Source organism: Styela clava, chromosome 11, assembly GCF_964204865.1.
Source record: "Styela clava chromosome 11, kaStyClav1.hap1.2, whole genome shotgun sequence".
Lineage (NCBI taxonomy): Eukaryota > Metazoa > Chordata > Ascidiacea > Stolidobranchia > Styelidae > Styela > Styela clava.
Genome location: NC_135260.1, coordinates 7,594,239 through 7,615,243, shown reverse-complemented (window position 1 = coordinate 7,615,243; position 21,005 = coordinate 7,594,239). Strand labels below are relative to the sequence as shown.

At 37.0% G+C, this 21,005-nt stretch overlaps 3 protein-coding genes across 3 annotated transcripts in view; 1 reads left to right on the top strand and 2 right to left on the bottom strand.

Moving 5' to 3' along the window:
• LOC120347323 (phosphoglucomutase-1-like) overlaps window positions 1-7,176 on the bottom strand; it is a 147,263-nt gene extending 140,087 nt beyond the window's left edge. Inside the window, exon 1 of the mRNA XM_078117722.1 lies at window positions 7,169-7,176. The gene's annotated coding sequence lies outside the window, so the exon portion shown is untranslated. The remainder of the gene's footprint in view (window positions 1-7,168) is intronic.
• A 456-nt stretch (window positions 7,177-7,632) lies between these two features.
• Window positions 7,633-9,182, top strand: LOC120347996 (putative MFS-type transporter C09D4.1). The gene is made up of 2 exons (XM_039418108.2): window positions 7,633-8,885; window positions 9,143-9,182. The coding sequence occupies exons 1-2, from the start codon at window positions 7,633-7,635 to the stop codon at window positions 9,180-9,182; spliced, it is 1,293 nt and encodes a 430-aa protein (XP_039274042.2).
• A 5,673-nt stretch (window positions 9,183-14,855) lies between these two features.
• On the bottom strand, window positions 14,856-16,921 carry LOC120347997 (choline/ethanolamine transporter flvcr2a-like). Its single transcript, XM_039418109.2, has one exon. The coding sequence runs from the start codon at window positions 16,458-16,460 to the stop codon at window positions 15,078-15,080; it is 1,383 nt and encodes a 460-aa protein (XP_039274043.2). The 5' UTR covers window positions 16,461-16,921; the 3' UTR covers window positions 14,856-15,077.
• Between the last annotated feature and the right edge of the window lie 4,084 nt (window positions 16,922-21,005).

Here is a 21,005-nt window from a genome sequence, read left to right as displayed (position 1 = left end):
AAGTGCAACCCTTATAACTAGCTTCAATCGATTTGGCTTGTGTAGCAGTTATGATAAGCTTATGCGTCACCAAAACGACATGGCTTCATTCATTGTTGAGTGTAGCTCAGACAAAGTCCCTTTTCCGAGCAACTTTGACAAATCAATGTTTACAGTAGCTGCTTTTGATAACTTCGACCATGATGAAGCGAATCTCTCCGGACTAGGTGGAAGTCGTGACACTGTGTCAGTTATGTTTCAGGATGACGGGGAGGAGATTGGTCGAAAACCATTTCGGTCGAACACTAGTGTTAAACATGGATCCCGCACCTTTGCATTTGATCTGAAGTGCCAATCGCTGAGAGAATTTTATAAGCCTACAAAAAAAACATCTCTCTCTGCCGACTACCACGTTTCATACGCTAGATCACGATATGTTCAATGACGTAAAATCAAAAGAAATAGCATGGCACCTGTGTAGAATGGATTTATCAAAAGAAAATCCGGGTCGCTTAAAGCATGGACTTTATTCGTGGAGAATAACATTCAATCTATCCTGAATGTTATTCTCCTCGACAGCGGCATATTTTAAAGATTTTCATGTGCTGAGTAATGGTCTGGAGAAAGTTATAGATAAGGCAGAAGCCTATCTAACTCATGTTCTTAAGAAAGGATTCAGCTTGAAAACAATGGATAAGCTTCGAAGCTACAAATGTCATCATTCGAAGCAAGCATCGTTGGAAACTCTACCCCCCACAAGTCACGCTATTAGAATGCATATCAGCAGAGCGCATATTGCAACGCATCAGATGATGTCCATAACGTCATCTCAGGTTACTCTTGACTCCAGAGAGTTTGGCTTTGAACTCGATGAAGATCTTTTGATCCCAGTTAGAGGCAATAATCCGATTCCTGAATACCTATCGATCTCATGCGCAAAAGCGTGCGGGACAAAACGATGCCCTTGTCGCAGCTTAGGAAAGCCCTGCTGTTTCATTCTGTGCTTGTCATAGTAGCTTCTCGAGTGGTAATAACGAATGCCAGAACGCATTCGGTACATGTTGATTTTGTGATAAACTTATTGGATAACTCGACTTGTTTGTTTTGCCAATGCAAAAAGTTTTTTTTTACATTGCGTTATATTTTCGTTCGTTTTAATGTTTCATTACTGTAAAAATCCAATTATTCATTTATTTGTATTCGTTTGTATTGTGGCAGTAAAATGCATTGCATCGACATTCTTGATTTGATTACAATTTATTGGGTAATATCTACTCGAATCCAGTACAGATTGCCACTTTTGTATCCGTAGGGAAAGACTGTTAGTCGCTCGTATATTCACCTGAGCTCTTATTTTCTTGACCTTTTGACCTCTCGTGACGTCATTTGAAGTCATTCAAGTCTAATTAAATATTGCGACGAAAAACCATGTCAAGATCACTAATTTACGTGGTTCTCAAGGATGTTAGGATGAGAAACTTCAAAGATATCTGACATTCTATTTTTCCTACCCCTTATTTATTGGTCGAAATGTATGGGCGGTTACGCAAGTTATAAATACAAAGTTCTCGCTAATTGCCGGGTTTCAGGAATGGTAACCAAGGTTTTCTTATAAGGGAAGTGACCCTCTCCAAAATTCCAGACCTAAATCTCGGGTACAAGTTTTGCACACGAGATCGGCCACAGCTGATACACTATGCTGCGGTTATAATCATTGTTGGACAAGCCAGATGTTGCGTTGATTGATCATCACATGTGTATATTCGCGGGTTCATCTATATGCGGGTGCTGAAACCCATGGAATAGGATTAGTATGGGTTCAAATATTCGTAAAACAAAAAATTTCCATAGATGCAATTGTCGTGGGTTCAAATATAATGGAACCTGGCATTACATCATTATCTTGGAAGTTGTATATGAAACATTAGTACAAGTGAGTAGGATAGGATTTGCACAGTTGAAGTATGAACTATGAATATCATCAAAAATTGATTAGGGACCATGTTGATCGATCACAAACATTCCATGCTACCTACAGTATGTATTGTGATATTGAATGTTTTTCAAACTTGTCTTTGAAAAGATAGTGAGGCATGCTTTTTAATTCACTTGGTATATCATTCCACATTTTTACTCCTTTGTATCTAAGGCAATTTTGAGTTTTGGAACGCGACAAACGAGGTGAATAGAGAGTGTGTTGATGCTTATCTTGTTTTGTATGTATGGATGTTACTTTGTCTGGTAAAAAAGCCACCAAATGCAGCAGGTAGGCAATGATTGTGATATCTGTGCATGCGCTTACAAACCTCTAATTTGTGAAGATCTTCAGGCTTTAGAATGATGGTTTTGTTATATATTATGTTGAGATTTAAACGAGCGGAAAAACTATAAAGAATTTCAACGCCTCTGTTCTGAAGTAGTTTAATTCTATGCAAAATTGATCGCGATGCCGATCCTCCACATGCTGCAATTGCGTATTAAATATAGGATTGGAAGAGTGAAAAATTTACCGCTTTGTGAGTAGATATATCAACATAATGTCGAAGTTTACTCAACATCCCTACAGAACGGGAAATTTGTTACGAATATCATTGACATGGTCATCCCAACCAATATAGCTCTACTTCTCGCCTAATTACAATAATTATTGCATAAAATATATTATATATACTATCTACAACCCTCATAAGGAACTTCACCACTCAAATGTGAAACATAAACCATGCATGTGTAATAAATTAATAAAGAAACATGCACATGCAAAAGTCAGAATTTGAACAGCTATTTGAAAAAACTTTATTCCAGTATGTCAATTACTGTTGTATAAGGCAAACATAACCAGCCAAACATGTCGTGCTCACATGTGACAGTACTAGCTATATAATTTAGTGAAATGTGAAGGAGATAAACTCATACGATAGTGTCATACAATAATTAGTAGTCACAATAGCAATATTATATTTGTTCAACTTTCACTACCATGAAAATAACTCTGTGCAGGTGAAGAGTGTCTCAACTTTCTATCAGCAAAAAATATATTTCTCTTGTGTTTGATATTCATTCTGCTATCGGAATATTGTAGCCTGTTACATACTATGAAGTGTATATACAGGGTGTTAAAAAAGTTACGCAAAATTAAGGTAAAATTTCTCTTCGTGGCAACGTTGAAAAATTAACTGTTAAACAGCGTCAGTCGTGAAATGGTCAAATGGCATTTTCACCGTAATTCAATGCTGTTAAAAAGTTGTCAGTCGTTAAATGTTTTAAGTAGCATTTCATCTTAACTTCTGTTAGTTTTACGTTACTTTTTAACACCCTGTATATCAGATTGGGATCCGTTTTTCACTTCGAAGTTTTGTGCGGTTACTTCATCAAAAATAAAATTTGCGTACCGTGGTTCTGTGAAATATTTTCATTAATCTGGTCGACAGACTATCGGTACTTTAAAAAGGAAACTGAAATTCAGGAAACTCGCACGGGAAGCGTTGTATTTTTGTTGATAATCCATTCGAACCAATTAATCCAGCTTTCGGATGTAAACCAACAGCAGGATATGAGGACGAAAGAAATGTCAAAATAGTGTTAATTGAAAGAATTCGGGCTGTTCGTCTTGGAAAGATAATCACGTCCGTATAAGAACCAAACACGCCGATAGAATTTCGATAGTCATTTTTTTATATTCGGATCAGCAAAACTAGCGCGATGGGTTTTGAATTATACCATGTATATACATCATGAATTTGGCCTTTTCACTAGCTGGAGAACTCGTGCTCTGGAGAAGTAAGGCAAGTGAAATGTTTGGCCAAATTTAAAAGGATATTATATTAAATCCTAGTAGTATTCTATATTCTGAAGAATCTGTAAAGAAACACAAAAAAATGTACAATCAAATAAAGAAATCAATTGTTAAAAGCTTGATAAAAGCATTATCACAGTCATATCAAATGTAATCATCCAAATATCTAGGTCTAGGCCTTCGCCTAGTACGTTGGCCATTTTCAGAGGTCGCATTTACTGTTACCTCTCAAGCCTCAAAGATATCATAAGCAACCTGCTCATCATTTCCATATTAGTTTCCACATCAGGTAAATTGTCAAATCAAAATTGTCAGATCAAAATTTCGCTTTTGTCTAGTTGCAGCAGCATTTAGATGTTGCCTAGCATGAAGGGAAGCTTTATCAGTTGCACAGGAAAACCATTCGACAAACTCAGTGTAACAAGGATGAGTAGGTGGTCTTGATTTGCCAAACATAACATCAACGGTCATCTCAATTTCTCGTCCAAGCATTAACTTGTTCGGTGAATATCCTATACTATCATGTACAGTGGAGCAATATGCCATGCAAAGATATGGAAGATGGTCATCCCAATCATTTTGATTCTCCTTTACAAAAGCTTTCAACATTTGCTGTATTGTCATGTTAAAACGTTCAACGTGTCCATCCGAACGGGGATGATATCTACTTGTTCGAGCCTTTTGAATGTCGTACAAATGGCACACCACTCAGAAAATAATTCGAATTTAAAGTCTCTTCTCTGATATGAATGAAGAATTCTTGGTATCCTAAATCCTGAAAAGAAGTTCTAGTTACAATCAGGAATCCAATGGCGATAAAGAAGTCCATTGTCTACAAAACTTGAATCCCATTTCGGAATTAAACGTTTGGTCACTGTTTATTCAGGCATTCTTGAACGTCAGGTTTGTGAGCTGAAATTTGTACCCATTTCAAAACAGCAGCAGAAATATCAGGATCTTCACTTTGCCAAGATTTAATTTGCTCATCTGTGTATGTATCTATCAAATTACAATCTGAAGATAAATGACCACCTGTTTTGAGATTGCACTTACAATGAGTTTACTCAGAGTTACTTTTCTATTGTTACCGAAATTTGAACAATCTTATCGTTTGCATTTGCGAATTTGGCGTGACCATCCATCAGCATTGCCATGTTTCACCCCAGGTCTCTGTTCAATATTAAAGTCATAAGCGCCCAGTGAAATTAACGTCAATCCTGTTAACGTTCCTTGTGGTTCACGAAAATTGATCAACCATTTGAGAGCAGCATGAGCTGTGCGGATTCATAAAGGTCCTCCGAGAAGAAAATGGCTTGATTGACGAACAGTCCACACCACGGCTAATAGTTCGCGGTGTGTAGAACAGTATCTACGCTGAGACTTGGACAAAATTTTACTGACATACGCAAGTACACACACGCGCATGCACTTGGGATAACACCGCACCAATTCCAAAACCCCTGTCATCAGTAACTAATACAAACTCGCCGATTGTTCTATCTAGTCTAGGAAAACTAAGGATTGGGGTTAATGTCAGACAATGTTTCAAAAGCCTTTTGTCATCCATTACCTTAAACAAAGGGAATATTCTTCCTGGGTAATCGAATAAGAGGTCCAGCAATCATTGGATAATCTTCGATAAACTTTCGGTAGTAGTTTGCTGTACCAAGAAAACTCCGAATATCACTAACACAGTTGTGCGTTTTTCATTCTTTGATCGCCGCAATATTCCAGGGACACAACTGACACCTTTAGAAAAATATGGCGTATGGCAACCCTAGATTAGCTATATTGCCGGTTTTACTCTGTTGCACTGCTGCAATGCGCGGTTTAGACATATCTTTTCTTTCAGATTGATTAGTATCAAAAGAGTAATACAGTGTCGCAAGAGAGAAAGCTCCTCCAAAAGTATCACTGTTGCATGGTAACATGTTTAATCATGCTTTCATCGGTTAAGTCAGGGGTTCTCACCCTTTTTTCTGTTAAGTACCCCCCCCGAGTCACAAAAAAATCAACGCGAACCCCCAGTAATTAGACACCAAGAGTCGTGCATTTCATATTGTTGCGTCACAACCACAACAACGCAAGATCAGGAAAAATCTACGCTGAGCATTTTCATCTGATAGAAGTTTTTTGTTTGTTAAAGGATGTTAAAAAAGCAACACACGAAAACTCGACTGCCATCCAAGTACCCCTGGAAATCTGCTCGTGAACCCCTTTCACAAAATCATCTTCATCTTCAAGATTTGAGTAAGCAAGAGTGACAGATGCTCTCGAAGTATTCGTACCAAGCTGGCGCACAACCTGAACATAGTATGTTTACCAGGTTAGGGTTGTTTAGGTTGTGCGTTACCTTGGTAAAAATATTTCCAGAGCGCCGAATAACAATCTCTTTAAAAACTGTTACCGTCATTCCGTGGCGCGCCATTTGGCTTAATCCTACGACAGTGAATGGAGTACGATATGAGCTCTCATTTCCGGCAGATTTAAAGAAATGATCAAAATGAGCCTCAATATCCAAGCATAGTACGCTTCAAATCTGGTAAATCTTTCAACACATTGAGAGTCTGCCCTGTCATAGAAGTAGCCAATCCTGCAGTGCCATCATTCCACTGATTATACCTGATAACCAATTCAAAATGGCACAAATACTGTGGTCATGTCATGACAGTTGTTGACCCATCGAAATACATTGACTTTCTTGACATCATCGTAGCATTGGCTGTGTTATTGAGAACACTGCTGCTAACATTGTCCTTTGGGGCACTGTTAGCACTCACTGAGGGAACAGATTGTGTAGCCACTGAAATCAATATCTAATTTTACCATTATAACTAAGAAAGGGAACTCACATCACCTTCCTCCGAAAATTTTACTTCTATTGTCTGCGAGAGTGCGTTAGGCTTTCCTTCTGACTGTCCATCTTCAGATCTAAAATCGGATATTTCAAATCATCAGAACAGGCAGTGCTTCAAGGACAACCATTGCTAGTGTTGAAGTAATCAGGCTGACACATGGGCTTGGTTTCATCAGGATCATAAACTTCACCAGATTTCATCATGCCAGAAATATCTCGCAGTGTGTCGTTAATATGATAAACTGACGAGTCTAATTTCGTATTCTCTTTCGTATTCCGAAATATCAGGCAACCGCAATTTGAAAAAAAAATTTCGACAATCTTAATATCCGATATTGTCCAAATAATATCCGTCACAGACCAGCCTACCTATTCATTCGACTTAGTCTTGATAATCCCTGTGTCGAATAATATATCCTGGCGTGTCGCCAATTTTCCGTAAATGTGGCGTACCAGTATTGGTAGCGGTTGCGGTTTCAACTGCAGCAGAATAACTAACTTAATTTACATATATTAATTATACACATGTAAGAACTTAATACAACCAAATATTCAAATGAAAAACACAATAAACAATAAAAATACAGTACTAAATACAATAGAGATACGCAAATCACACAGGAACTTCCACACTGCCGGCAGTCTGACAAACCAGCTAAAAAGGAAGTTGCTCAATGGCAACTCAAGTGGTATTAATGAGAATGGACATACAAAATAAAACAGAATTACAGACGAGGTCGTCTCACAACAAAACTTCATACAGCCTGGGAACCCCGTGAAAAAGTGAAACAACGTTACTCACTGGAAGTGTATGCTCGCATTTTAATTGCTATCGAAGCAGGAAACTGCCTGTTGCTCAGGTACGAAGACGGAAATAAGCATGACGATTGATCTGCTTCTTGTGGTGTTATATGTCTGACTGACTTCAAACAAACTGTGGCCGTGGAAGAAGCAACTGCTTAAAATTTTGAAAGATATTTAGTTTGTGTCAAGTTGTAGAATGTCTAGAAGCGAAAGCCAGCAACTGCTGACTAATACCCCGTACATTCTCACGCCCAAAAGATGGGGAATTTTAATGATCGTAAGTTCGATTTTATTTCTGGATACCTTCAGTGCTTCATTTTTCGGATTCATCAACGATATTGCTTCGGAGTATTTTGAAACAACCCCAGCAGCGACGGACGTTTTGTCAACTATAAATATGATAGCAAGAAGTGTTTTCGGCTTTGTTCTAGCAATGGGCGGAGAGCAGTTAAATTTTCGATCACTCGCACTTGCTACAACCGGTACTATAGTCGCCGGTGATTTGCTTATTACAGCCGGTGTATCTTCTAGAAGAAACATGGTGATTGTTGGCATGGGACAAATAATGAATGGATTTGGTGCCACAATGACGTTGACCTTATCTCAAATGGCTCCCAGCAACTGGTTTCCCGAAAATGAGCGTGGAAGAGCTGTGGCACTACCGTGGATATTACGCCGATTATCTCCCGTGGCATCCAACATTGTTGCAACGCGGACCATACGACAAGGTTATGCTAACGTTGGTAGTGCTAACGCAACATCCGCGTATTTTGAGAGCGATGAATTATTGAAAAATTTTAGAACATCTTTTCAGATCTCGTACATAGCGCTTACTGGAATAGCGCTTGTCGCATTTGTATTATCACAAATGTATGTTACAGACTACCCGCCTCGCGCAGATGGGAAAAAAGCGTCTCCAGGAACAAATACCTACGGATGGAGACCACTTACGGAGCTTAGAGGAATTTTGAGTTTATTCGCCAATGGCCAGTATGTTCTTTTATTGTTCATGTACGTTTTGCAGCTTTCAGTTAGACCAATGAATGAGTGGATGCTTTCATCCATAATTTTAGACGCTTTCCCAGAACTCGATGACAGCACTGCAGGCATTGTATTTATTGTATCTTACGTTATAGGTGCATTTGGATCACCCACGGGTGGATTTGTACTTGATAAATTTAGGAGACCTAAAGTCACTCTTGTGTTTGGTCAATGCGCTGTTATTATTTGGTGCGGCTTGTTTTCACTTGGTGTTTACCTACAAAGTTTTGTGCTGGTTTTTATAAGTGATGTGGGAACAGCATTTTTCAGAGATTTTTGTTTTGTTTGCATATCTCATTCCTTGATTGAAACGATGTATAACGAGCCAGCAGACACAAAGGTTCGTGCATTCAGCATTTCTGGCTCTGTTCCATGGTTTTCTTTAGCGCTTTACACAGCTTTTGTCCGGTATGTTTTGCAAAACGGTGGCGCGGGCCTCAGCGTTTTGATACCAATACCTTTTCACGTTATAGCCGGGGTATTGTACATATTTTTTTACAAAATACCGGGAAAAAATAATGACGAAGATTCCAATTGATTCATTCATTCATATGCATTATTTGTTGCACTATGGTTCTACGATTTTTTCAAGATATTTCTATTTTAAAAAGTTGCACATATAGAATTTTTGCAGATATTTTATGACTTCAAGTTATTTTTTACAGTACGAATAGAGAACTTATGTTGAATAAAAGCATTCATTGAGATTAATCTTTGTGCATTTAATTTTATTAATTGAGAGGTCAGGGACTTTATAGAATCCTCGGGTAGTTTAAAGGATTTGCCCAGAGAATTGAATAATTTCTCTAGTATTCATCCAAAGATCATTCAATTTTGATGATAGTTTTAAAAACTAAAATCAAACAAAACAGCAATGCATAAATATAGGGATACAAAATCTATCACAGATTGACTACATGCAGTGATGGGATTTGAAAGTTTCAAACGGGTTCTCTTTTGTATCGGACTCACCAACATCAGGTTCCCTCAATTTAGGTAATTTATTTTATGTCACTAGGTGGGTCACTAGGTATTTTATGTCACAATAATATGACATGCTTTACATAAATCTTTTACATAACTTTCAAAACGCAAAATATGACGTCAAATTCACGTATCCCATTTCCTGCGTCTTTTAACGTCTATAAACAAGCACGGGTTTGGCAAGTATCACAACATTCAAAAAACGGGCTATCCACAGGTTCACTCTGTATCATTAAAATCCAATATAATAAGTCATAAACTTTTTTCCGGTCTCCCGGAAACGAGCAATATACACGTCTCTCCGTACGTTAAACTGTATACGGGTAACGACAAAATTTTTGATTAGTGATATATATATATCAAATTTCAAATCGGTGATATGATTACACACAACAGAGAAACCGCTGTTCAACTATAGGTAAAAACTACGATAAAAAAGTATCTTGAATTAACGCAATATATAAAAATAAATCAGGGATTTTCAACTGATGTATATTGTATATACATACAGACGAGGGTAAATATTCGGATTAGGTGATAAATTTATTCAGTGAGATATTCGCTCGCAAATTAGTACGAAGTTTATTCTTAGTTTAGTGCATTTCAGATAAGGCTGCTCACAGCAATATGTGCTTTCGAACGCGTACTTACAGTGTCTTACACCAGTTTTGCACTGTCACTTAATAACTGCGATGCTGACTTGGCATATCATGCAAACGGATTTTAAAATGCGCAGGAAAGAAAAATGTAGAAAATCATGTACAACCGTCGTCGGAATCTTTGCTCCGTTTACCAGACATTTTTCAAAAATCAAAATAAACTGAACTTATAAATGGACGTTCATCAAGTAAACCACACACAACTGATGCTACTTACTACAAAACAAACGCCGTATATCAGCACTTGTTACCACATAAATTCGTGTGGAGTCAATAATGAATGTAGGATCAATATATGATTTGTATGCATTTAAAGTCGGGTTGTTTGAGGGCCGCAAAATATTAGTTCGCGGGCCGCAGTTTGCCGACCCCTGAATTAAAGTAATTAGATAATTTCATCGTGTGATAGTCTATTTGACCTATGTGTCCATATATTTGTGGATTGTTTTTGATCATATTTGCTGTTGCATATCGTCACGCTAATAACCGAATTGCGTAAGTCATTTTTAGCAGTTTTGAGAAAAACGTAAAAAACTTCCTAATGATTTTGTTATGCAATTGAGAGTCAATAATTTGCCATGGTTCAATTTTTTGATCGTAGCCGGATTTAAGTTAATTTGTATGACGCAGTTAAGTGACATCATAATGGCGCACTGTGACTTAGGCAGAAATGTGTCTATGACTTGGTGACATACGCAATTTGCAACTTCACTATATGCACCAGTCCTGAAAACTAAACATTCCAAAAACGAATGTAATTCTCAGTATCTACAATGTCTAATCCCCAAAATAGCTAATCAGTTTCAATTAAATCATTTTTTATGTTTAAAAATATATATTTCATCAATATAACACGTTCTGCACACCCACCGAAATAGGACTAAGATAAAATATAAAGAATAAAACAGCAATGCACCCAATATAAAAGCCAACCAAGGTAAATTTGACTCGGACAGTGAATATCACAAGTGTACGTCTTCCTATACTGTAGTAAAAATTCAAATTAATACGCGCTAAGCTAGAATCCGAGATGCAAAAACTCGAAAATACTTCGCCGAGGTTATTTTGCCTTTGTGACGTCACAATAGTACTGCGGTAACAAGGATAATTCATTATGACGAAACAATCGCACAAATGTGCATGTCATACTAAATCTCCATTTTTATGGGTTTCGGAATTCCTAAAATAAAATCTGAGTTAACAGACAGGTGCGCAGCATTACATAAATACCTATTTTATTAAAAACTCAAAATCGTCAAAAATGACTTACGCAATTCGGTTATTAGCGTGACGATATGTTTTTTGGAGGATAAAGTAAAATCAACTTGGAAGTTTTGTAAATTCTTTAATATTTTATAAGCTATTGTAGAATTGCAACCAAACACCCGAATCCATTTTGATATTGTATACAGCAAAATCCAATAGACTGATTTTATTAAACTATGAATTAATATCAATATAACCACTTTGAATTTATATTTTGAATTGAACGAAAAATGATAAAACCTGGACAGAGGACTCTCAGATTCGAAGCATATCTCATCGATTTTTTAATAACCTAACAAGTTTACCCAAATTTAGTTTGAAATATTTTGCATTGAAAGAACCAGTGTACCCGTCTGGATTAAAGTACCAATTGATTGATTTAGATGTGTTGCACTTATTTAAAGTACGTACACTGTAAAAAAAATTTTACATGGAATTCCATGGCAGCAATTTTTACGGGATTTTCCGCTCAAAATTACTCAAATTTCCTTTTAAAAATGACAGGACAATCCCGTTTTCACAACCCAAATTATCGGGAATTACCAGTGATATTTATCCGACTTTCCAAGTCGATTTCACCTCAATTCCAAGTGAAACCGACCTGTTTTTCCCTGTAGAAAATGCACAACTTACATGTATACCTGACACGGATGTCCCTGTAAAATGCGTGATAGAATTTCCCTGTATATGCAACTTGGAATTCCGTGTAATCCCTAAGTACCTCCCAAGCGTGTATGGCAGGTAAACAAAAGCAACAGGCATTATCAGGGGGGTACGCAAAGTTATTCTCAAAAAGCAGTCATAAAAATCACAGGCATTGTCAGGGGGGTACGCAAACTCATTCTCAAAAAGCAGTCATAAAAATCACAGGCATTGTCAGGGGGGTACGCAAACTTATTCTCAAAAAGGAATCATAAAAATCACAGGCATTTTCAGGGGGGTACGCAAAGTTATTCTCAAAAAGCAGTCATAAAAATCACAGGCATTGTCAGGGGGGTACGCAAACTTATTCTCAAAAAGGAATCATAAAAATCACAGGCATTTTCAGGGGGGTACGCAAAGTTATTCTCAAAAAGCAGTCATAAAAATCACAGGCATTGTCAGGGGGGTACGCAAACTTATTCTCAAAAAGAAATTCCCAGTATATTTTACGGCGTCGCAAAAACAGGGAACTAAATTAAACTGCTATTTCCTTGTTAAAATTACCGGATGATTCTGAATTTGCAAACATTAGAATGTTTAAAAATGGAATCGGGAGCAAGCTGACAATGTCAGTCAGGCTTCTACCGCAAAACTAAACATGACAGAGCGTAGGAAACCGTTATCATACATCAAGTCACAATCAATTCATTCTTCCGGATTTTTCTGAATTTGCTACTACCAGAATATTTGGTAACGGAAGCTGACAAAGTCACAGGCTTCTAGCACAACATTAACACGACAGAGCGTCGGAAACCATCATCATACATCAAGTCAATTCACATCAATTTGCGCTTCCGAATTTTTATAAAAGCCGTCGTTGCTTAATGTAAATCGGAACAGCGTTACAGGTTGCATCATCGTAAATGTTGCTACAGTGTAGTTATTACGGAAGAACCCGACTTAAGCAAACACGGATTCACGATCAATAATGCCACACAACAGAATAAATTGAACCGTATAATATATATAAAATAATAGGCTTCATGGAGTCCATGCACACCCTAAGTTAAATAAGTACAATTCACCAAATACTTATAACATACTCAACAATCTAAAGCAAGTTAGATAGTAAACCACGATATTAAACGACACTAGCGACGTATTAAATCAGACTATCATCAATGAGCGAGAATCGCTGTAATTGTTAGCTGAAATCCCGGCCAAACTTCATACTCTCACCTCGTCCTGCTCTATTGTACAATTAGTTGAAGTAGCTGTAAACAAGTTAAATTATGGATAATAATGATGAAAACCCAACAACTGTCTGGATCGTAGAGCTAAAGTAACAACATGTTTGTGAATAATTAAAGATGACAAAAGCATGAAAATATGTTTCCATGAGTGGTCCAAATTATTTCCATTTTCTCAAAGTTTAGAAAAATTTTCCCTGCGGTGAAAGGCCGGGAATAATCTTTATATATACATATTTCAGTTTATAGTTACTTGTGCGCGCTATTATTCCTTTGAACTTCGTCCGCCTTATTTATTGCGCAATGACATACGCGTTTAGAGCAAGCTCTATTTTGTTTGAAAAAAGTTTATGACATCCGGCCATTAAGTAATTATGCTACACAACAGGGGTAGCCAACATGTCAATCAAATATTACAAACAGTCGAAGACAAGTTGGCCACTCTTGCTGTACAGCAATAATCAGTAGAAACATTTGCTTTCGCAACAATTAATTGATACAGGAAATGCCATTTCTTCTGAATTACGGTGAAACAACTCATTGCCTATTGTCGTACATTATGTCGACTAACGTTAACGAAGTGTTTTTGAATGAACTGCTTGCAAGTTTCAATAAAATATAGTTTGTATCTAGTTGTAGAATGTCTTGCAGCGAAAGCCAGCAACTATTGTCCAATACCCTCACATTCTCACGCCCAAAAGATGGGGAATTTTAATCATCGTTAGTTCAACTTTATTACTGGATAGCTTCAGTGCTTCATTTTTCGGATTCATCAATGATGTTACTTCAGAGTATTTTGAAACAAACCCTGCAGCAACCTACTGGCACTATAGTGGCAACGACGGTGTATCATTTACTAGAAGAAACATGGTAATTTTTGGTATGGGACAAATTATGAATGGATTTGGTGCCACAATGACGCTGACCGCCCTGCCCTCACTTAGAATCAAAGAGGACTGATCACTTTATGTCTCACAGTGGCGACTAATGGAATTTGCCGAATTCTAAAAATGGCATGAATTGTGAATAAATCGTTTTGTATAGAAATTTGAGATTTTGGAAACTGAATAGAGAATTAAATCAAAACCACGAAAATTATGAGATAGTTTGACAGTCATCTTCACATCATGTTTTGTACATAGTAGTAGTTCAGTTTTTTTTCTTCCAACTTCTACTTCGATTTTCACAAATATAAAATGTATTTCGTGTTAATTCCCTTTCAAATATCATTGATATATTCCGTATGGTTCCATTACATTTGAGCCCACATACATTTGAACCCACGACAATTGCACCTGCATGCCATTGCACCTATGGGATTTTTTTTGGTTCTACGGATATTTGTACCCATACTAACCTAACCCATGGGTTTTAGCACCCGCATATTGATTGAACCCGCGGATATACACATGGGTTCAAATGTACGATCACCATTCCGTATAACATCGTAGAAACTGACTTATTGTGATGTCACAATGTGTCTTTTAATTTTTGCGCATGAATGCGCTCTTTTTGAAATAGAGTCAAAGACTTACCCTTCTTGGACAAATGAGGACACTAATATAAATAAGCACGTAGTATTGTAGGAAGAACATAACTTACAAACAGTTGTAGTGACCGATTTTATTCATCTCATTCTGTCTTTATTTTTATAGTAAGAAAGCACACATGATATCCGTAACACAAAAATTAACGATTCTAAAGCCTAAAATATTGTTAAAATTTCAATCAGGATTGATTTGGATAATTCTGCCTAATTTAGTTGAAAACACAATGTTGAAATAAGTATAATGAAGGTGTCAATTGAAATCATTTTCATTATTCTTCTGTGGTACCTTATAATAGAGTATGTACAATATTCCAGCTATTACATGAAAAGGTATGGGAATCAATACACTTAAAGCCGCTCCACCGTGTTGCAATACATACCGGACAATGCCAGTGTAAAGCGCTAGGGAAAACCACGGCACAGAACCAGAAATACTGAATGCGCGGACTTTTGTGTCTGCCGGCTCGTTATACATGGTTTCAATCAAAGAATGTGATATGCAAACAAAACAAAGATCCCTGAAAAACGCAGACAAAACGTCACTTACAAAAACCAAGGGAAAGCTTCCTAGATACACACCAAGCGAAAACATGCAACATGAAACGATAGCAGCACATTGTCCAAACACAAGAGTGACTTTAGGTCTACGGAACTTATCAAGAATGAAGCCACCCGTGGGTGACCCGAATGCACCTACAACATAGGACACTATAAATACCATGCCTGCAGTACCATCATCGAGTTCTGGAAAAGCCACAATTATTATAGATGAAAGCATCCATTCAACCATTGGTCTAAGTGAAAGTTGCAAAACGAACATAAACAATAAAAGTACATACTGGCCGTTGGCGAATAAACTAAAAATCCCTTTGATCTCTGTAAGTGGTCTCCACGTATAGTTGTTTGCACGTGGTGGCATTTTTTGTCCATCTGCGCGAGGCGGGTAGTCAGTAACATACAATTGTGCTAATACAAATCCGACCAGCGCTATTCCAGTAAGCACAAGATATGAGATTTGGAAAGATGTTCTAAAATTTGTCATCAAATCATTGTTGTCAAAATACCTCGTCGTTGTGTTAACATTATCAATGCTATCATAACCTTGTCGTATTGTTCGCGTTGCGACAATGTTTGATATCACCGGTGATAATCGACGTAATATCCACGGTAGTGCCACAGCTCTTCCACGCTCGTTTTCAGGAAACCAATTGCTGGGAGCCATTTGAGATAATGTCAATGTTATTGTGGCACCAAATCCATTCATAATTTGTCCCATACCAACAATCACCATGTTTCTTCTAGAAGACACGCCGGCTGTAATAAGCAAATCACCGGCTACTATAGTGCCAGTTGCAGCAAGTGCAAGTGATCGAAAATTAAATTGTTCTCCACCCATTGCTAAAACGAACCCGAAAACGCTCCTTGACAACATATTTACAGTTGACAAAAAGTCGGTTGCTGCTGGGGTTGTTTCGAAATACTCCGAGGTAACATCGTTGATGAATCCGAAAAATGAAGCACTGAAGCTATCCAAAAATAAAATCGAACTGACGATGATTAAAATCCACCATCTTTTGGGCGTGAGAATGTACGGGGTGTTGAATAATAGTCGGAGGCTTTCGCTGTCAGACATTCTACAACTTGATGCAACTAAATTTCTTTGAAATTTGCAAGCAGTGCAACCAAGCACACTCAGACTTCGTTTGACATATTTGACACAATGTAAGGCAATAGGTAATAACTTATTGCTCCTTTCGTACCTTTCGTAAAGAATGATATTTCCTGTTTCAATTAATTATGGCAAAAGCAAATAATTTTACTTATTATTGCTGTACAGCCAGAAATACCAACCTATTTTTGACTAAGGCTAATAATATATTGGAATACCTTGCGAACGACTGAATGGTAATAAAGTCCCACATACAAATAAATGAGTAGTAACAATCCTTCACTCGCTCAGAATTAATAAAAATGGACGTTTCGAAGTCACTGGTACTATTGCGAATAAAACAGAGCGAACAGAAAGTTTGAGATTCCGTAGAAGTTACGGGCAAAGCGTAGCATATCTAAATAAATGGTAGATTTTTCGTCGCTCTCGGCCCGTTCGTTTCTTAAACTTGACAGCGACAAAACGTGTATTTGATGAATGCTAATGTGCTTCATCAGGCGTGTCCTCAGACACACCGTATTTTGGGCATGTAGAGTATCAAATTCCTTCTTTTTTAAACGCAGAACAAATGATTGGCATTTTGCTTGGTTTCTCAAAATCATACGCGATCGACAACTCCAGAAGGCACGATTGATGTGTTGGCCATCCCTGTTGTATAGCATATAGCATTTTTCGGATTTATCAATGATGTTACTTCAGAGTATTTCTAAACAAACCCAGCAACAACCGACTTTTTGTCGACGATAAATATGATGTCAAGAAGCGTTTTCGGGTTCGTTTTAGCAATGGGTGGAGGACAATTTAATTTTCGCTCACTTGCGCTTGGTTCAACTGGCACCGCCGGTGTAAATTCTACTAGAAGAAACATGGTACTTTTTGGTATGGGACAAATTATGAATGAATTTGGTGCCACAATGAAGTTGACCGCCCTCACTTGAATCAAAGAAGACTGATCACTTCATGTCTCACAGTGGCGACTAATGGAATTTGTCGAATTCTAAAAGTGCGACCGATAGAAATCCCATAACCACATACAAATAAATGAGTAGTAACAATCATTTACTCGCTCAGAATAAATAAAAATGGACGTTTCGAAGTCACTGGTACTATTGCGAATAAAACAGGGCGAACAGAAAGTTTGGGATTCCGTAGAAGTTACGGGCAAAGCGTAGCATATCCGAATAGATGTTAGATTTTTCGTCGCTCTCGGCCCGTTCGTTTCTTAAACTTGACAGCGACAAAACGTGTATTTGATGCACGCTAATGTGCTTCATCAAGCGTGTCCTCAGACACACCGCTTTTTGGGCAAGTAGAGTATCGAATTCCTTCTTTTTCGAACGCAGAACAAATGATGGGCATTTTGTTTAGTTGCTTAAAATCATACGCGATCGACAACTCCAGAAGTCACATTGCGTGTTGGCCACCCTACTTGTATAGCAAAATATTTTTGTTCAAACCAAATAGCTTTTTCCCTAAACACGTATGTCACTGCACATTAGAGAAAACGGGCAAAATTCGGAGGAAACGAGTAGCACACACAAAAATATACAGAGAATATTCCCGGCGTTTCACGGAAGAGACAAAATTTCAAAAAATGAAAGAAAATGACATTAATCTTGTTATGACTTTTTTATGTTAACTTTAATTACTCACAAACATGTTACCTTTGCTTTTCATAAACACTTTGTTGTTTATGCTGCGGAAAGATCCTAAATAGTTAGGGTAATTAATTACCATGAAGTTTTTCTGCATGATCAAATTGAAAGTAGTTATAAATGAGAGAAAAGTTAAACATAGAGGACCGAAATATGCTAGAGTTGGTCAACAAAATATTACACTTTGCCGCGTAATCTTCATGTTTGTGTTGAGCTCTGGTAACGAACATTTATGGATAAAAAAGCGTGGGTGCCGGTCTGCTATGTGATTTTTATGCCATCGTTTTCAACATAAAATGACATATAGACTGCATTTTGATCTATAATCAAGAAGAAATCATAAGTTTTATTTGGTCAACCAGGAATAGAGTATAAAGAACAAAAAAAATATTGTGACTTTTCAGTTTGGCGATGATCAGCGTTTACACTTGCGCTTATCATGGATCACAAGATAACCCCAAACTTACAATTATATCGCTACTATCTTTATTGGATAATATATCGAATCATAAAGAAAAGCAACATTTTAAAAAAAATAAAAATTGTTAGTTTTTTGGTCCCATCACTTTAAATGATTTATTTACGAGTTAAACGGTTGTTGCGATTATATATTTATTATCCTATCTCTTGACATGTTTATAGTTACTTTATGTAATTGTGCATGAAGGAATAAGAGTAAGAAGTTTGCTCGAGATTTTAGATAACAATGAAAGCGGTTCTCGCTTCTTCATGACAGCCTGATTTTACATGTCCCTTGTGAACTTTATTATTGCGGTTTGATATCTAAATCAATTTGGATATTTAAATCTCATAATATGAGTATTTATCGTATCGTATGTATTTATCTTGTATGAGTATATGTATAGCTTTTTTATATTATACTATGGTTAAATTTCCTTCTCCTACTTTACTAAGTGATGGGGCTTAGTTGATATTCCTATCTATATATCCAAGTTACTATAGTGTTTGCATTTTTAGAATCAAGTACTGGATTATAATCACCATTATTAGGTATTTACTATTGAATACTTAAAAATTGCAACTGATAGTCCATTAATTACGAAAAAAATCGATTTTTTCCAACAGCAAGACCAAAACAGCAAGAATGTAGCAAAAAAATACATAGGTTACCCTTCGCGACCAATAATAGGCACATTGGAGTTCAATGAATCGAACCCGAAAAATTCACGGATTTTAACGCTGTTTACGCGACATTGAATAGGAAGCTTATGATAGTACATAAACAGTCGATAATCAACGATTGGGACTGTAAAGTCTCAATCCTAACGGCCAATCTCACGCATTAATGACAGCCAACTGGAAAGATTTTATTCAATTTCAAAAAGAATGGCCGAAATATTTGGTAAGTATGCCCAATTATACACAGAACGCTGCACATTTTGGTTCTGTGATATCTCTAGTTTTCGCCTAACAGATAATCTTGAAACAATTTATAATTCATTCATAACGCGACTGGCCGCTTACATTTGACGAAGCCAAATATTTGTCCCGAGCTGGCCAATAGGAGTTTTTCAAGGCAAAAGGAATTAAGAGCAGAGTAAAGACTTAATAGTTTATCTACTGACATTTGTTGGTGGATATAAACATGAACTCATCAAAATTATTGTTACGATTTTCGATAAGTTTGCAAAAAGGACGGTTTGTTTAGGTATTCGTTAGTACATTCTCATGCAGTATTATACTCATAAAAATTCATTCATTGACTATGTTATTGGATATTTTTACTCAGAATACCGTTGCGGTAGTAAATGTAGATTAAACAAGAGTAAACAAATTTCAATTCGTCCAGATCATGGCCACGATATGGAATAAAATATTAAAGTTCTGATGTCATATATATAGGTGTCCCTTACAATAGCAGGTGATAACAATTATTCATTATAGCGTCGCACCAAGTGTTAATTAACAGCTATAGTGGAGATAACTAGTGTTACAATATGATGTTTGGTGAAAATTGTGTGTCGAATCTTCAATCAAGATCATTTTCTTTATCATACGCCATCTCGAACGCTAAATTGTAGCGGGGACCCGTGATTATGATACTGTGTTCATGTAAAAATGTCATATTTTCACCGATTCTCATTTTTTTGTGTCTAGTCATCAATCTAATATGTTTGTTACTAGAAAAAGATCATTAAAATGATCCGATCAATACACCGAATTATGATGTCGAGGACACCAAATCAATCGCACAGATCTCAAGAACATTCAATACATGGAGTTCTGAAAACATTCGACACGTATGAAGAAGTAAGAGTGCATTTTCCGAGGAATGGAACATCTTTTTGCGTCAATGGAAACAATCGATTATCGGTTGAAACGACCAACAATCGCAGGCCTAAATGGAGACTCTGGCGAATTATTGGCCAGGATGATGTTTTTCAACTGTCTTACTCTGAAAATAGCAAAATAAACTTATACATAATAAAATATCGCAACGGACTGATGTTAGAAACACGGACTTTTCTTTTTAGACGACCAAGGTTTCAGTCCAAATACCGATCAAGGAACTTTCGCCTTCGCCAAGATGATTTCCATGACCCGGATAAAAAATTCCTTCAGCATGTTGCTAGCGAAATGTTTTTGATAATACATTCAGAAAAACGCATTTTATTAACAAAAGATAAACGTTATGCTACTGCTGTGGAGATTATCCCCTAAGATGCTTTCTACTAACTTTTTGGACCTCCAAAAGTATGCGCACCAAGATGGTGCACAACCTGATCATAGTATGTGTGTACCAGTTAGGATTCAGGTTGTGCGACATCTTGGTGTGCATACTTCTGGAGCACCAAATTTTTTCTCATACCAAAGTCACGATCTCTTACCTAAA

Excerpts from the sequence above, each read along its gene's own strand:
- LOC120347996 (XM_039418108.2), top strand. The coding sequence starts at position 7,633 with ATGTCTAGAAGCGAAAGCCAGCAACTGCTGACTAATACCCCGTACATT. Across the intron at positions 8,886-9,142 it reads CTTTACACAGCTTTTGTCCG|TACGAATAGAGAACTTATGT; the intron begins GTATGTTTTGCA and ends TATTTTTTACAG.
- LOC120347997 (XM_039418109.2), bottom strand. The coding sequence starts at position 16,460 with ATGTCTGACAGCGAAAGCCTCCGACTATTATTCAACACCCCGTACATT.